This window comes from Oryctolagus cuniculus, chromosome X (assembly GCF_964237555.1).
Source record: "Oryctolagus cuniculus chromosome X, mOryCun1.1, whole genome shotgun sequence".
In the NCBI taxonomy this organism is placed as follows: Eukaryota; Metazoa; Chordata; class Mammalia; order Lagomorpha; family Leporidae; genus Oryctolagus; species Oryctolagus cuniculus.
In genome coordinates, this window is record NC_091453.1 from 5,568,610 (window position 1) to 5,587,015 (window position 18,406).

The following is an 18,406-nucleotide window of genomic DNA, read 5'->3' on the forward strand; positions in this document are numbered from 1 at the left end:
TTTCACAAAAGGCTTATGTACTCATCATTTCTTTTCACTACACCGTGCAAGGAATTTCTTCTGAGATCAGGGAAGGGAGAAAATCCCCAACATCCTGTTGCAACGTGGGCGCCACCATCACCTCCCCTCTTTACAAAAGCGCAACACCTGCAGCAGAGCAGGGGCCAACAGCCTGCACTGTACGGCTTGCACGAGCTCTCGCCGTGCTCCCTGAAGGGGCGAAGCAGGGCTCTGCAGTCCTCCTCTAGCCCTGCCAAGAGAAGCCCAAACGCCACCCTTACTCACCAATATCATTGCTGCGGTCTGAGAGCTCCTTGTCCAGGATGCCGGAGAGCGCACTGCCCACCAGATCAATCTTTGCACCGTCACCCCTACATGAAAACACAAATCCAAACATTTAAGAATCGGTGTGTGTCCTTGTCATCCTGTCAGCCTTCTGGCTGCACACACGTTAAGGAGCGTGCTGGAAGTGGTGGGGGTGGCACTGTCGCCTGTGTAGGAGCCAGAGGGAATCAGGAACTGTCCAGCCACACAGGCCGTGGTATAAACTGGCCAGGAGACCGGAGGGGCCCTTTCTCCCAGACACATTTTCAAAGATGGCTATTTTAATAACAACTGTTCACCAATGCACCTCTAGCCACAAAGCCTCTCGCTGGGTACACAGGGTGCGACGTAGGGCTTGCTCCCGCCCCATGGCCAAATAAGCACTGGCAGACTGGGAGCTTCCCTTTTAAGGCACAAGGAATTTAGCCAATGCTGCCTGTCAAAGGTCAGCTACTTTTAACCTTGAGAAAAAGGTTTTCTGGCCTGGAGCTGGGGCATCAGCCAGGCTGTTGACAGGCACAAGGTGTCAAGTTGAGATCTGGCAGCCTGAAAGCTGGCACGGGGGCACAGACCTGTAAAATTAGACAGCTCCTGGGTGGGTGCCCCCGTGCCCATCAGGACACGAGTGACTTCCCTCAGAATCCGGGCTAGGAGCAGCCCTCTGAGATGGGAACAGGGCTCGTGCCTCCTGTGCACGAACAACTGTTTCCTCCCAACTACTCCAAAGGCTGCGATGGCAGCAAATGGGAAAGGATCCTTGCCCATAAAATGGGAGGGAGAAGCTGAGCAGTTGTTCCCAGCAAAGCAACAGAAATAGTCCATCTCCCAGCTCCTGAAGGTCACCGTGGCTTCAAGCTGATCTACATGAGTGACAGATTCACTCAACAAGCACTTGTCAAATAAGCACTGTGCTGGGGGTACTGAGAGGGCCAAGCGAGGGGGCAGCGACTCTGGGCTAAACAAGACAGACAGACAACCACAAGTCCACATGGCACAGGCTATGTAAGACATACTGTATCAGAGGCCTGTGGGAAGAAAGACAGGGTCAGTGCAGGCGATCTGCATGATGGAGGGAGGGGACACACAGAGGAGGTGACCATAGAGGCAGGTCTTGGAGGAAAAGGGAGAGAGGACACATCTGTAAGGGCATGACAGAACAAGGACTCAAGTGTAGATGAGGGTGCCTGTGTGGCAAAGGGTCTAACGACCCCACTGAGAGACAGGAGGAGAAAGGCTGGCAAGGTTGATGTGGGTTAGACCATGCTGGGCCAGGCTCAGGGCTCAGTTTGTCCTGGATGCAATGAGGGTGGCGGTGATGGTGTAGGGAAGTTACAGCAGGAGACCAACAAACCTAGAGGTCAGGATGGGGTGTGAGTGACAATGAATGAGAAGTGTATGGGTTATATGCAAATACTGCACCATTTAATATAAGGGACTCTGTCCAGCATGTTTGGATTTTGGCAAGTGTAATCTCTTGAATGGAATATTCTAGAAATTCTGAATTAGTAGGAAAGCATTTTCATTTTTAATAAAAGTCTTCCTTTCCTCAGAGGTAAAGGAGTCGATTCTTGAAGACCTTTGTGGATTGCCATTTGGTAGCCTCAGAGCCTGAAAGTTTTGGTGCTGTCATTCTCCAGACTAATAGACTGGACTCAAGTCAGCCTCACCACCAGACAGTCCTGTCGTTTTGGGGACACACCAAAGACCAGAAGTTACAAGAACATGTGTCCTCTCCTGGGAGGGAGGCCACGGAAGCAGTGAGCTACACTCTGTGAGCCTTTGGTTTTTTCATTTTTGGTCGGGGTAAGATGGTTTGAGCCAACACCCCGGTATGCAGCTGGGGAGTCAATCCGAAGGGCTGTTGGTGGGGGAGGGGTTTTGCTCACGAGCTAATCGTGCATAAGTCAGAACCAGCTGGCTGAACACGTGGTTTAGCTGTGCATTTCACTAACTGCCAACCTCATGGTTCTTGTTTCCCTCTTTGATTTGACAGCTGGAAGCTTCCAGTCAAACACGAGCCTGCATGGGGGCCCTACAGAGGACTCTGTCGTGTGTTACTGTGATCATCTACCCTTGGCTTCTACTACTTTTCTACCCTTATTTTCCATTTTGTCACACTCAACTACTTTATATTCTTTTATATATACTTTATTTTCTTTTTTCAATTTTTAAAGTTATTTGATTTCTAATTGACAAATAATTGCATAGATCTGTGGGTTACTATGTGGTGTTTTGAGACATGTACACATCGGGAAATAACTAAACCAGGCTCATTGGCCTGTCAGCTCAAATGATTTTTCACTTCTTTGTGGTAAGAATACTTCTGAGATCTTCTCTGCTTTTTTAAAAGGCATGCTGCTATTAACTGTAGCCACCTGCCGTGCAACACAGGACCAGAACCCATTCTGTGCACCTGACACTTCGGGCCCTTTGCCCATGCAGCCCCATCCCAGATCCCAGCCTCTGGGAAGCACCAGTCTTCTCTCTACTTCTAGGACTTGAGTCATTCCAACTGCACACGTGACACCGTGCAGCACTTGCCCTCCTGACGGCTTTATTTCACTTAGCATGATGCGGATTTTTGAAAGTTACAACAACTGCTTTGTGGGACGCGCTGGTCAAATGAAGAACTGTCAAAGAACAGGGTATACAAGCATGTCAACTGCATTTACACTGTTCGTCTGCTGTGACCAGTCCTAGGAGTCTGTGTTAGAAACAGGCTGCAATGCCCATCAGGGTTGTGTGCCCTGATGCCCTTATCAGTGCTATTTGTAGTATTAGTAATGAAGAGAAGCTAAAAACAACTGCAATCTCTTGTGAACATGGGATAAAATGACGACTATCTGATGGACTTTTATATCACCATGAAAATGTTGTTGATAAATGGTCTGTTCTAACAAGAATGAGTGCTTGTGTTACACAGTTAAGCGAAAAAGGCAGGTTAAAACAACACCTGCAGCAATGCCATAGATCCATGTGACCTCCTGATGTAACAGGCACAGTTTTTTTTTTTTTTTTAAAGACTGGAAGGATTTGTATTTCCAGTGGTAATTCCCGGGTGGTCTGACACGTGACTCCGACCACTCAGCTCAGCACACAGTATACGGCAGGGCTTCAAAACACACCTGTGGAATTCATGAACATTTGCCACATTCTCTGCATAGAGCTATGCGAGCTTCAGTACGTTCACACCTTGTAAAACTGACATAAACCGAACCATAGTGTACACAGGAAAAAAGAGAAGAAGGAACAGGCCCAAAATGCTAATAGTGGTTGTCTCCGGGACAACACGACAGACTACAGATGCAGTTTTCCTGCCTTTTAAAGTTGACTTTTAAGCCAGTCTCAAAATGACAAATATGTTTTCTCTGCTTGGTGGTAACTAATATAGAGTACTTAAAAAAAAAAAAGTAACATATCTGCGTGAAATTGACACCTGAAATATGATTGTTGTTTGCAGCCCTTGTCTATACTCCGGAGGAACAGTGGTCATTCTACTAACTACTGGTTGAATTCTTTATTTAGTGGAGGATTAAGCCTGTGATCATAAAACAAATTCAAAATATGTCATCAGAAAAACTAAAAAGAAAAATAAGAAAGGAAGGAGAAGGGAGGGTGGGAGCGAGAAAGGGAGGGAGGGAGGGAGGGAAGTATCATTATGTTCTTATGACTATAAATATGAGGGGCTGGTGTTGTGGGGTAGCAGCTAAAGCTGCTGCCTACAAGGCCGGTATCCCACAGTGGGTGCCAGTTTGTGTCCTGGCTGCTCCCCTTCCAATTCAGCTCCCTGCTGATGGCCTGGGAAAGCAGCGGAAGATGGCCAAGTACTTGGGCCCCGTACCCATGTGGGAGAGCCAGATGAAGCTCCTGGCTCCTGGCTCAGACCCTGCTGTTGTGGCCATCTAGGGAGTGAACCAGCAGATGGCAGATCTCTCTCTCTTTCTATCTCTTCCGTTCTATAACTCTGACTTTCAGATAAACAATAGATCTTTTAAAAACTGCATATAGGAAATACATAAACTGTTTCCTTTATATAACTAAATTTTAAAAATTAAAAAAATGATTAGAGACACAATTCAGGCAGCTCACGCTCACACTTTCTCTCCAGGAGTATCATGGTCTGTCATGGAGGTACATGGCGATTGCCCAGCCCCTGTCCCACAAACTCTCCCCCGAGAATCACCCTGACCACGGGTATCTCGTGCAATCATTTCACTTGGAAGTCCGCTTGGGTGGGGGAGTCAGGCATCCTAGACTTTGACGTCCCAGTGAGGTGTACTCTATCTAAGCCGGCTGCTCCCCACCTGTGTGACCTTGGCCAAGTCACTTCACCTCTGTGGAACTGGAGTGCTTCATCAACAAGATGCTGGGTAGGCTAGCTTGACTAGGAGCACCTCTTAGGGGGCCTTGCACAGCTTTCATTCTGTGACTTCAACAGCTGACAAATGGTGGAGCCCAGGATGGCATTGGGGTACAGCGGGCCCAGTGAGATGTGGGCAAATTCTAGGATGTTCCTTTGCTTCCCAATTTTCCTGACTGGTAAAATCTGAAATGCCATTCCTTCCCACTCTAATTCAGCCAATGTGGCTCCCCCTTGAGCACTCAGAGAGCCACCTGTCTTCTCGGTGCCTGTGGCCAATGCTCATCACAGCATTTCACACTCACATGGACCTAGTGATCTTCTCCACTCTCTCTTCAGGGGAGCTTTGTCATGTTTTCCCTTCCAGTGCAATGCCTGACACATGTAGAATTACCAAAGAAAAAGTTTTCCTTCAACTCAGTGGGTCAGCAAACACTGAGACTTTTCTGGGTCTTACACACCTTAGGAAACAGCCACTTGGTACAGTCTGTTCTCAATCCCATGTCTAAGCTCTTGTTTTAGTCCATCTGGGCTGCCTTAACAAAATCCCACAAACCGAGTGGTTCATAAACAAGAGTCTTGGAGGCCGGAAGTGCAAGCTCAAGGCACTGGCAGGGTCAGTGTGGGGTGAAGGTCTGTTTTGTGGTCCACAGATGAACCTTCTCATTGCCTTTCCCCATGATGGAAGGGCTGGTCTCTTTTATAAGGGCACTCATCATTATGAAAGGGCACCACTCACCTCCCAAAGGCCCTGCCTCTTAATCCATCACCTTGGGAGTGAGGACTACAACATGAGGGGTCTTTAAAACATTCGTGGAAAATGTGTGCTACAAAAAAAAAACACTATGCAGGGATTTCAAAATGTTCATTTTCCATGAATTTGTAAGTCTCTCATCTGAATGTGGGCGTGACCTAAACATTCATTCTCACGGCATCTTCATTCTTAAAGCACTTCTTACACTTCAGTAATGGGTCAACAATTTTGAAATGAAAACCGAATTCTTACCGATCCTCAAGTACACATATGTCTGTTATGGACTGAATTGGGTCATCTCGCCCAGAATTTTTACGTTGAAACCCTAGTGCCCCCAGTACTCTAGAATGCGACTATACTTGATGAGGCCATTGGGTGGACCGTAATCCAATCTGGTATCCTTCTAAGAAGAAATTTGGATAGTCAGAAACACCAGGGATGTGAACACACAGAGGGAAGAGCGTGTGAGGGAGAGTGTGTGGGCCAGGGGCCGGGCAATCGCCATGTACCTCCTCTCCAGATTCTAAAGCACCGGCCACATTTTGGCGGGAAGGAGCCCTGATCCCTCAGGCCAAGAGCCAGATATAGGCTTCAGCTGAAATGATCTATCCAAGGCCAGAAGCCAGTCTATTTTGAAAACAAGGTAGGTGTAGTTTAAAAAAGGTTCCGATCCTTCCAAGGAGGGAAGCTGCAGCTGGTGTTTTGACAGTGCTCAGACTGTGGGTGTGCAGGCATTTTACAATGTCTATTTGTAAGTGCCTTTCACTGTATTTATAGTCTCTTCCAACAATGCTAATGAATTTCAGTTCTGAACAATCCCCGAGTTTCTGCAGTTCTCCAAAGCACGTGTCTGAAGTCGCTGATGACCAATGAGGATGCAGTCGCCCATGCTTCCCATTCTCCCCGACACGAGAGTTTGATTTCAGCGGAAAAGATGCTATTGATCCCCAAGAAAGAGATAAAGGCCCATACTTTTGTAATTTACCAGCTCTTGTGAGTGTTTTTGTCTGCTGAGTCTCTCTGCTCTCAGCTGTTCCATAAAAGAACACAGGGGTAGGCAGGCAACACACAATACCATATACCCAAAGACATCAGAGCAACGTTGCCCTGGCTCATTTCCGACTTTTAAATCAAAATCATGCCATTCTCGTGTGTTTTTCTGAACAGTTTTCATTATGGACCCCACGTGTGATTTGCATAGGCAACCCCTTGCTTTCCTGGACAGGGGGTCTAAATCACAGAAAGGGGACCAAGCCAAGCAGAAGCAGAACTTACACTCCGATAGCAGCAACAGCAGTCGCTAACTGCTACGGAACAGCTAGGGCTCAGGCACTGGAATACACACCTCTCATCAGTGAGTCTTCTATCCTCACAACCACTCCGTCAAGGTATATGCTGTGCCGGAGCACCCTTCAGGGAGGGTCTGTCGCCCCTGGCGCTCGGAGTGCTGTTAGCAAGCAGCCTCTGGTCTCAGCCACAGACCCCCTCCTCGGCTAGGACACACCCTTTCCAGGGTGCCCCCACATGCCATGGTATAAAGGTTCCAGCCATCTCAGCCCACATGGACAACTCGGATGGGCCATCTTGGTTCCAAAGGTCCCCAGGAATCTCGTCAAGGTTTCTTGAGCCTGTATCACAACCTGACGTCTCCCTCCATACAGTTCAGCTTCCTCCTCCCTTCCATGGGTATCGAACCCTAAAACAGGTCTTCATACTACACGCAGGCTCAGAGTGCTTCCTGGAGAATCCCACCTATGACAGATTTCTTCTGATTGTACAGATGAGGAAATTGGGGCTTGGTGTGATTAAGTCACTTGCCAATAAAAGGCAGCAAGAGTAGTAAAGTAGTAGGGTCCAGATTGGAGCCTACTAATTCCAGAACCCAAGTTCTCGACTACTTCTCAAAGCTGCTTATTCAGCCTTATGGTCGTGCAGGCTGGGGATCTGGCCATGGGGACAGCAAGTCATACAGGATGCCAGGTAGCCAGTGTCACCCTGCCAGATCTGGCTCCATGCCAGATGGGCAAATTGCCTTTGCTCCCTAAGCCAAAAAGCATTACTAATAAACAATAATCACAAAACCATCCTATCTGGAGGGGCTTGCTTGGATCTGACATGAGATGGGGCTCGTGCACAGTTGAGGACATGGAATAGGCACCATGTGCATACCTTGAGAACATGAGCCTGGCCAATGCCATGGCCCCATTTAGCCCAAGTTGGGACAGTTAAGCCAAGGCGTGGCATGGAAAAGGTGTGGAAGTACAGAGGAAGCCAAGGCAAGTGAGCAAACAAGCACATAAATAAGCAGCACTAGTGGCAGGAACGGAAAAGTCGCCACAAAGCACACACAGATCTCGGACGTGAGCGGACGCGAAGAGGAGGGAAAGCCCTGGATTCCTACTGGACCAGAGACTCCGAGCTGTGTGGTGACTTTGTGGCTGTGCCCCCTCTTCTCTCAAATACTGCAGATGCTTGGGCTTCAACTGCCTGGAAACTGTTACAGAGGCAAAGGAAAAACGAGGGAATGAAAGGGAAGGCGAAGAAACAGAAAAGCTCCACGGTTGGCGTGTGGGAAACCCCCCAGGCACATGCTCTGCATCCCATTTTTCACCTTTCAGTCCACTTGGGAGCTGTCAGCTCATAAGGAGGACGGCAGGTGTCGAGTGTGCAGACCACACAGAAGCCACCTGAACTGCCCTGGCTTCTTCCTGTCTCCAACCCCGCAACTCTGCCACCCCCTGCAGAACCCTAGGTCTCCTTGCTCGCCTGCACAGACCCTGCGCACTCTCATCCTGGAGGAGGCGGGGGCTAACACAAGCGAGCACTCCCCCCTGCTCTGCTGAGCTCATCTCTGACTAGTCAAGCCGGGCAGAGACTGCACAGTTGAAGCTTTTGTTCTATTACAGACAAGGGGCCCTGTGCTCCAAAGGTGAAAGTGATGTGCCCAAGAGCATGCAGCAGATTGGTGGCAGAGCTGGAACCAGATGGGAGGTTCCTGCTGTCCCGTGCAGCCTCTTCCCACCACGCTGGGTGGGTGGGGTAGGGGGGCGGCGCAATACTCACAGTGAGCGGCCACATGCACTCCTTTCCAATCAACTACCACCCGAGGACTCAGCCTGTCTGTGAAGACAGCAGATGTCCAACTAGTTAGTGGCTGCCCCAGGATGCCTGTCACTGCCCTTGCAGCTGGGATCCTTCCAGCAGGAAAGGACAAAGTGGGAGCAGCAGTAACCCACAGCCTCCTTCGCCCCTCAGATGGAGGGCAGGAGGAGCCTCTCTCCCTTTTCCCAGAAAACTACCCAAAGGCCTCACTGCTATCTGTGGAGTCCCCAGCTACCCACCTGGTGGCCAGAACCGTCCCAGGCATCACAGGCACTTTTGGAGCGCAAGAGTGGTCCTGTTTACATGCAACACAACCCAAGCGAGGCCAGGGGCACAACAGGCAGGATGAGAGCGGTTTCCTGGCAGCTCTCCTCCCGTGTCGCGCGGCCTCGTCCAGATGAACACAAACAAGCTTCACTATTTATAGATGGTGAAGACACGCTGGAAGGTGATAGGACAGTGCTTACTGACTTCCCCTCCAAATTTCTCTTCTTTGTGCAGACCAGCAAATGCACCTGCAAGCACGCTCTCTCCAGAGCCCGTCCAGGGCATGACAAGTGCCGCAAACCCCTAAGGCAAAAGGGCGAGGACTTCCGCAGACCTCAGCTGCAAGGCCCCAGCTTGGTATCTCAAAGAGGCGCAAGGGGCTTTAAAGATGCTGAGCCCAACACCTGGACGGTAGGAGGGAGGAGGGAGAACTTGCCATCATGAGACTCTGTGACAAGTCTGTGCAGAGCCACTTGGAGAAAGAGGTATTCAAATAGCCCATGGAAAGAGCAGGATCAAAACCGATTAGTACTCTGCCTGTGCGAGGCATTAATCCTTCCTGGGGTTGCCCTGCCCAATTCTGGCCATCAGCAGCAGGAAAAATCAATGTGACTCAGTCTGGGCTAAGGCTACATCCCATCACTACTGTTGGTTCTTGCCACCACAAACAAAACTCATTCTTCCATAGGTGGGAAGAAACAGAGACAGAAAACTATACCTGTAAATGCAATGAGGGCAGTGAGCACAGACAAGGTGCTTCCCCTGTATGTCCTGGGATTGCTCCTTAATCTACTGCCCTCCCTCTCTTTCCCGCCCTCCGTGCTCCTGACTCTGTGGCTGCTTCAGGGGGCTGCTCATGCTGTCACCCCTAGAGGCCGCTCCACGTGCCATCTGAGGATGTCCACAGGTCCACTCCCTCAGTGATCCCGATCACACTGGGGTCGCTCACTGGACATTTTCTAGGGAGGCGAAAAGGCACACACAGATGTGCCAAGTGCCTCTAAAGTGCTTTCTGCAGAGGAGAAAAGTGAGACTAGAGAGATGAGCGCCTTGCCCAGGGCCACGGACTGCATAAGGGGAGGGGTGGCGTGTCCAGTCTGGTGAGCCCAGCTCCACAGCCCAGGCAAGGAGTGAGCAGGCCTGGGATCTCCAGCAAAGGAATCATGCATGCGCACATGCACGCACACAGCAAGAAAGAGGTGGGAAGGGAGAACCTTTCTCCTAACTGAATCGTATCTCGTATCCATTTCCCATCTTTTGCCTCACCTAGGGCAAAAGACGCTTGGCTATCTGCTCGTTCTCTCTTCAACTCACCCCAAATCTGTCTCCTGCCTCTAATGATTCCACAAAAACTATTAAACCGGGATATCAAGGGCCAACTAGTGACCAGAGCCTGGGCCCCCGATCACCAGCAGGAAGAGCAGCAGCACTGGGAGCCTGTGAGAAATGGCAACTCTCAGCCTTAAGCTGGACCTAGTGAATGAGAAACTCGGGGGAGCAGCATTTGGCTTTTACCAGGCCCCTCAAGTGAGTGGGATGCACACCCAGGTGTGAGACTCGCCGACCAGAACGCCCTTCTTCTAACTTCCACACCGTCACACTCCTCCCACCCTAGTGCTTTCTGCACCTCTAAACCGCAATTTCCCCACACTTGTCTCTACCACCTCCTCGCTTCTAACTTACAGGAGGGACTATAGCCATCCTCTGCTTGTAACTACCATCCATGAGCCTACCTCCGGCATTTCTATTCAAGCCCTCTTGTAGCAATTCTCCAAAGACATGTCTTTACCCTGACTTGCAGAAACCAAGGGCAATGTTCAAAAATCACACACACCACCACTAGGAATCCTGAAAAGAACTTGAGACCATCTGAGTAACCTCAACTCAAAATGGTGGCCCAATCACACAAGTGCCGTTTTACCTGGCGACTCAGGGAACACTTGGGTGCACCCACTAGCTTTCTCTTCCTCCGTTTTGATCAACTGACTAAGCAGTTTATACCTAGTAAGAAGAAAGAGGTCTCTTTAAATGCTTTCTTTTAGCGGATTTGGGTGCTGGATATGTCAGACTGATGAGTAGCTGGAAGCTTCTTTCACGCTAAGTTATAACCCCAGGGGCTTAAAGCAGCCAAGATGTCTTGGTCAATCTAAAGAGAAAATTAACTGCAGATGGTATGCTGTTTTCCAGAGAGGTGTCTGTCCCTCCCCAAGCACTTAGCTGGCAGTTGGCATGAGATGTTCACATTACCTTTGCCTCCGGCTAGAAAGCCTCAGAGCTCCCCACGCACCTACTTCCAGGTGTGGGTCTGAAGTCCAGTTTCAGCATCACCACACACGAGAGAAAAGGCCACTGCCACACACACTCCTGCTCACCCCACGTTCCGCTTCTCTCTGTGCTGCCCCCAGTGCTAACCCTAACCCTAACCCCACGTTCTGCTTCTCTCTGCACTGTCCCCAGTGCTCCACCGTGTGTTTGACATTTAAAACAAGGGGTCGTCCTCCAGAGGCACAGGTCTGGGAAGTCACTATGTGTCCCCCATCCTGGTGGCTACCACCCAACTGTCCATCTTCTAGGATCACTCCTCCAACATGTTTCCACATCCAAAGCCAACTGAAAGTGCTCTCTGGGAAATCTGGGACACAGTCCCCAACTCCCTCATATCTGGAACCTCCTCATGCAATGGCCCTCACACTGTCAGCCACACACAGCCAGCCAAACTGAAGGCTGCTAATTCTGCTCTGCCCAACACAAGATGGAGTCAGCAGGTTCTGTCTGGAGTCTGACCATTGCAACGTCAAGGTCATGTCTCCCACTAACTTTAAAAAGCTCCCTTCTCCTTTGAGGCTCATACCTCCTGCTACCACACTGCTGAGCCCTTCTTAGCATGCTGTCATCAACTCTCAGAACACATGGGTTGCATCTGGGAAAACAGTGGCTCATAGAACCCATCTTCCCCACCCTAGCTCTGGCCATCTTCCCAAGCCTATGACAACCACATAGGTGATTCACTCACAGCACACCTTCAGCCTGATCCTTTCAACCCTTATGATCTTCATTCATTCATCAGTCACCTGCCCACCTGAATAGGCTCATATTCAGAACAGCCCGTCTCTACGGTGGTAGGCACCAGCCTCCACTTCTAATCGCCATCCCCTGGACTTCCATCCGGCTGCCAACTTCTCCCACTCTGTCCCGGCTCACCCCACTTCCTCCTGTGCTTTCCTTCCCCTCCACCCCAGATCATCTGTCTGTCACACTCGGCCCTGGACATCAGCCCCTCCTGTCCCCTGCTCTGCTAGTCACCTGCCCCTCCAACTAGGAGCTTCTGAGCTAGAACAGACACTGTGAAAGCAAAGGTCCTGCTCCGGCTTCCTTGTTTGTTGGGGAAGAGAAAGAAAAGCAACTATGCCTTAGGGCATGGGAGTTGGGGAAGAGTAGCAGCCTGTGCAGGTCTAGCCAGCTGGCTTCCACTGCTCTCCCTGTTGGATTTCTTTTCTTCTGAGGGCACACACCTGCTCTGCCCCTCAGGTTTCTGGCTTACTGCCGCCCACTGCATGAAATCACCAGAGTTGAGGGCAGCCTGTTTCTCTCCAGAATTTCCTGGGATTTTTTTCCCCCTTTTGTCCCCTTCTCCCAAGTCAGTCATAGGACCTCTTGTCATAGAGGTATCTGAACTCACTTTTAGCAAATTGATAATGCAATTATTAAACATACAACAGCATTTAATCTTGTGTCTGTGGATGTCTATATACAAACATACCAAAGGGTTTATGTATAGGCAATCATTTGAAATATGAGGGGACTTTCAGAAGTTCATGGAAAATGCATATTATAAAAGAACCATGAATGGGATTCAAGTTTTATTCTACACCAAAATAAACTTTTTTTTTTCCCACAGGCAGAGTTGACAGTCAGAGAGAGAGACAGAGAGAAAGGTCTTCCTTTGCCGTTGGTTCACCCTCCAATGGCCTCCACGGCTGGTGCACTGCGCTGATCCAAAGCCAGGAGCCAGGTGCTTCTCCTGGTCTCGATGTGGGTGCAGGGCCCAAGCACTTGGGCCATCCTCCACTGCACTCCCGGGCCACAGCAGAGAGCTGGCCTGGGAGAGGGGCAACCAGGACAGAATCTGGCGCCCCGACCGGGACTAGAACCCGGTGTGCCCGTGCCACAGGCAGAGGATTAGCCTACTGAGCCACGGCGCCGGCCCCAAAATACTTATTTTTAAACTCCATTTTCCATGAACTTTTAGAAGTACCCTCATATTTTCATGTGAAAATATCAAGACAAGTGAGTACGTGTTATACTTTTGAGCCTCTATCTGCTCAAGTGTAAAAATCAGAGTGGACAGAATGTTCTCTGCACCAAAAATCCCTTAGTTACGTGGTAAACTGTACAAGGTGAGCAGATCCTGTCTTTGTACACCATGAAACAATAACCAAGGCACCTCCAAAGCACAGACCGAACCAGAGGCGACACTTGTGGCCTAGGTAAATCTCCTTTCATCACTCAAGTTTATTTTCCAATTTGTAAAATAGCTAATGCTATTTATAAAATTTTAAAATTTATTTGAAAGGCAGGCACGCACACATACAGACACACAAAAACACAGAGAGAAAGATAAAGAGAAAAGAGAGAGAGAGAAGAGAGAGATACAGACACAGAGAGACTGTGCATCTACTGGTTCACTCCCCAAATGCCTGCAACAGCCAGGGCTGATCCAGGTTGAGGCCAGGAGCCCAGAACTCAGAATGGGTCTCCTACGTGGGCAGGAGGGAAACAAGTACTTGAGCCAACTCACTTGTTGCCCTCCAAGGGTGCACATTAGCAGGAAGCTGGAACTGGAAGTGGAGCTGGGACTTGAACCAGGCACTCCAATATGGGATCCAAGCATCCCAAATGGTGTCTTGATCACTATACCAAACACCTACCCCTCATCACTGAATTTTTAAATTTTAAATCAATTCTGGTATTCAAATTTTTTAAGTATTTTTCCCTGTTAAAACTCCATAGTAACTTTTTAGAAATTGGAAGAGCATTTTTCTCAATACTTGAGTATGTGTGTTCACGTCTGAGGAGGGGAGCAATCAGTGTAAGGTGCTTACTGTATGCTTCCACTCCCTCTGATGGAACACAGACTACTTGCTGGTGTCATTCTGGTTTTCCTATATATACTTCCTGAAAACCACATCAAATAAAAATTATAGAAGCCATTGTTTTAGACTACTGGGCCCCAAGAGACTCGATGAAAAAATCAAAATGGAGTCACCCAAGCTAAAGTTCCATGTCATCAAACTCAAACTCAGTTATTACCTGATCTTGCAGAAATCATGAGAGTTAACAGCCTGGCAAGTTTCAATCAGCAGGATAATGGAATCCAAACTGCTTTAATCCTTAGACAGTAAAAATAACCTGATAGTAACCAGTTATTTTCCAATCGTTCTGTATCCCTGTCTCCAACTTAAAACAAAAATAACTTTGAAGTGACTAATCTGCTTCTTGTTCTTTGCTTCTGTTTTTTTCAGCCCTTCAGGGCCTATAAAACCAACCTCTTCTGTTCAGCCCATCAAAGCACTCATTACATTTTATAGAATGAAATATTGTCTTTTTCTAGAATTGAAAATAAAGTCAGGGGCTGGCACCGTGGCACAGTAGGTTAAGCCTCTGCCTGTGGTGCTGGCATGCCAAATGGGCACAGGTTCAAGCCTTGGCTCCTCTACTTCCAATCCAGCTCCCTGCTGATGGCCCAGGAAAGCAGCAGAGGATGGCCCAAGTCCTTGGGCCCCTGCTTCCTTGTGGGAGACCCAGGGGAAGCTCCTGGCTCAGCCCAGCTCCTGCCGTTGTGGCCACCTGGGGAGTGAACCAGTGGATAGACTGTCTCAGTCTCTGTCTCTCCTTCTGTCTCTGTAACTCTACCTTTCACACTTGATTTTAGCCAAAAGGTGGAGAAGCAATTGAAACTCTACCTTTCAAATAAAAGAAATAAATCTTTAAAAAAGAAGAAGAAAATAAAGCCAAACAAAATAATTAAACTAGGGGCAGGCATTTAAGCTAGCAGTTAAGATGCCTAGAGCCTACGTCAGAGTACCTGGATGGGCTCCCTGCCTGGCTCATGAGTCCAGCTTCCTGATAACACACACCCTGAAGGGCAGCAGGGATGACGCCAGGGCTTGGTCCCTGTAACCCATGTGGGAGACTCAGGCTGCCAGTTCCCAGGTTCAGCTCAGCCAAGGCCTGGCCACTTTGAACATTCAAGGAGAAAACCAGTAGATGGGAGTATGCCATATGTATGTGTGTGTGTGTGTGTGTGTGTGTGTGTGTGTTCAAATAAATGAATTTTAAATTTTAAAAAGATCATTAACATAAATGGCTGTAGTTTTGTCCCTGGACAACTGTGGACTGAACACCTGAGCCCCACCAGTACTAAGATCCAGAATAGTACTTTGCACACAGTAGTCCATCAATATATTTTCATTACGTGAATCTATCTAAAAAAGACATCTTTATACTAAATGTTATATACATGCTTGCTTTCTTTTTTAAAGATTTACTTATTTATGGGGCCAGCACTGTGGCATAGCCGGTAAAGCCGCCGCCTGCAGTGCCGGCAGCCCTTATGGGTGCCGGTTTGAGTCCCAGCTGCTCCACTTCCGATCCAGCTCTCTACTATGACTTGGGAAAGCAGCAAAGAATAGTGCAAGTGCTTGGGCCCCTGCACCCACGTGGGAGACCCAGAAGAAGCTCCTGGCTTTGGATCGGTGCAGCTCCGGCCATTGTGGCCATCTGGAGAGTGGGGAGTGAACCAGCGGATGGAAGATCTCTCTTTCTCTCTCTGCGTCTCCTCTCTCTCTGTAACTCTGACTTTCAAATAAATAAAGTAAATCTTTAAAAAGAGATTCAATTTATTTGAAAGGTAGAGTTACAGAGGGGAGAAAGAGCGAGAGACCTTTTATTTACTGGTTCACTCCCCAAATGGCTTCAACAGCCAGGGTTGTGCCAGGCAGAACCCAGAAGCCAGGAGCTTCTCTTGGGTCTCCCCTGTGGGTGCAGGGACCCAAGCACTCGCGCTATCCTTTGCTGCTTTCCCAGGTTCATTAGCACAGAACTGATCGGAAGTGGAGCAGCTGGGACTCAAACTGGCGCACATATGGGATGCACACACTGCAGGCTATGTCCTAATCTGCTGAGCCAGAGCAATGCCAGTCCTCTTTCAAGACAAAGAAAGCAGTCTCTTCTGAAAGGCATGTTTGGCAGCACGCGGTCTGGCCGGGGAGAGGCAGTGCGAGCCTGGCCACTGCAGCTGGAACTCCAGTGCTTAGTTCCCAGCAAGAGCTGCAAATAATGACCATGGGTCCACTTTTTCAACCATCCGTCCATCTGTCCATCCATCTAGTCAGGTAAACACAGGTGAAGATTTGGGTTCACACAGCACACAGAACCGTCTCTCCTGAGGATCACTGACACAAAGCTGTGGCATTCAGGTTGACATCCTTACCTCAACCAGTCTGCTGGAAGAAAATTAGTTCATAGGCCAATACACAGGTGGGCAGCACACCGTCACTGCCTGGCAGAAATACATAAAGCGCATTATGTATTGGGTACCAATAAGCCTTTCTTGGACTTCTAGGAGGGGCTGCACGTGGAAACATGGCACACTAGGTGACAGAATGTAAGACACACATGCTAGCGAGCTTGTACAGAGGCTGGGAGGGATGACGGGAGAGGCAAAATTGAACAAAATGTGAGCACTGGCACCTCCCCCCCTTGTAAGGAACCACGGCATCCAACAAGTGTTTGTTAAATGAGCCACTACCATATGCTCAACACTGCAAGGCATGTGGAGATGACAAAACACATTCCTGATCTGCTTTAAATCTGGTAAAGGAGTCCGGGGGTGTGCGCATCCCAAGTGGCACAGCATGGGGCCCAGCACTAGGCTAAACAGGGGGTGTCAGGCACTGGGGGAGAGAGCAGCCTGAGCGACGAGGGAAGGCTTCCAAGGGAGGCCAGGCTGACGGGGCTCGCAAGGAGGGGACATGGAAAGGCTCCAGGGAAGCAGGGCTGGGCCTCATGAGCACCTTGGGAGAATCTGGAGCAGTGGGTCTCATGACGTCAACACCAGCAGAGCGACGGCACCTTGGAGCGCGTGAGAAATGCCGATTCCTAGGCCTACCCAGACCCACTGCGCCAGCAACTGTGCACGCGAGCCCAGTGATTTCTTTTACAGATTTTTAAAAAGCTTTATTTGAAAGGCAGAGTGACAGACAGAAAGGGAGACATACACTTTCACAAAAAGAGAGAGACAGAGAGAGAGAGAATATGAATCTTCTATTCTCCGCAAATGGCTGTGGCTGGGCCAGGCTGAAATCAGGAGCCAGGAACTCCATCCAGGTCTCCCACATGGGTGGCAGGGGCCCAAATACTTGGGCATCATCCGCTGCTTGCCCAGGCACATCAGAAGGCAGCTGGATTGCTTAGCAGCCGGGACTTGAACCAGTGCTCCCAGTTGGGATACCAGTATTGCAAGGGTCAGGTGAACCCACTGTGCCACTGCACCAGGCCTGCTAGTGATGTCTGGAATGAGGTCTGCAGATGACTGGGGGAAATCAAGCTGGAGAAGCACTGAGGTAGACGCAGGCACAGCCTTCCCTTAAACTGAACAGCCATCCTGGGGCTCTCCCCCTCCTTTCTGCAAACCAGTGCCTTAGGGGCTGGCTCCCCTCTCCACGCTGCTCAGACGATCCTCACACAATTAGGAAGTTACATTTCCCACTGGGTTCTGCACAGAGCCCTCCTGTGCACCTTCCTTGGTGCCTGACCTTCTCACTGACATTTGGATATTGACAGAACTACAGGCAGACAAGAGGCAAGCGGAGGCAGGAGGCAAACAGGACCTCTGTGAGTTTAAAGTTCCACCGTGATGACATGTTTCTCCCAGGCTGGCAAAAGGGCACCTATCCCATCACCAGAGGGCTGAGAGCCACTAGAGAAGGCGAGGAGCGTTCAGAATTCCACCTGTCTTCCTAGGAGATCTCAAGAAAGAGCAGGAATATTTTGGAAACTGTTGCTGAGTTTGTGAAGATGCTGGCAGCCCCTAGAACACTAAGCGAGTCTGGCAGTGTGGCTTCGGCTCTTTCTGCAGCACAAAGCATGGTGCAACCTTTGCTGCTTCCCGTCTTCTCCGTGTCCGGATAACGCAGTCTGGGCGGAAGCACTTGGGTTTACATATCGTTTCCCTTCTGATGTGCTAGCTTCTCAGCTGACCGCGCCAAGAGAGGCGCTCTCACTCTGGTCCTCAGGGCTGTCAAGGGTCCCCATCATGCATGCGTGCTAAGAGTCTTCTACAAGCAGTCACTAAAGAGTGTGTGACATGTAAGAGCCTGAGCAACCCAACAGGGAGTCATTCATTCCCCCAGTGCCTCTGTATGGAGGCAACTGTCAGATTGGACCTTGGCAGGTACCTGTAGAAAGACATGAGTCAACTAGCTGCTACTCAAATGGGCTTACACACACCGAGATGCCCACAACTGAGTCCTTCTGGGCAGCTGGCCTCCCATATATGGGCACGTGTGCAGCCACCACTGCCTGCCGAGATCCTGATC

General features: G+C 49.5%; 1 protein-coding gene across 14 annotated transcripts in view; it reads right to left on the reverse strand.

Annotated features, from left to right (window-relative positions):
* SH3KBP1 (SH3 domain containing kinase binding protein 1) overlaps positions 1 to 18,406 on the reverse strand; it is a 382,152-nt gene that overhangs the window by 41,854 nt on the left and 321,892 nt on the right. For all 14 annotated transcript variants that reach the window (XM_070067164.1, XM_070067168.1, XM_070067166.1 and 11 more), the window contains one exon: positions 286 to 371. In XM_070067164.1, coding sequence (XP_069923265.1) covers positions 286 to 371 — 86 coding nt within the window. The remainder of the gene's footprint in view (positions 1 to 285; positions 372 to 18,406) is intronic.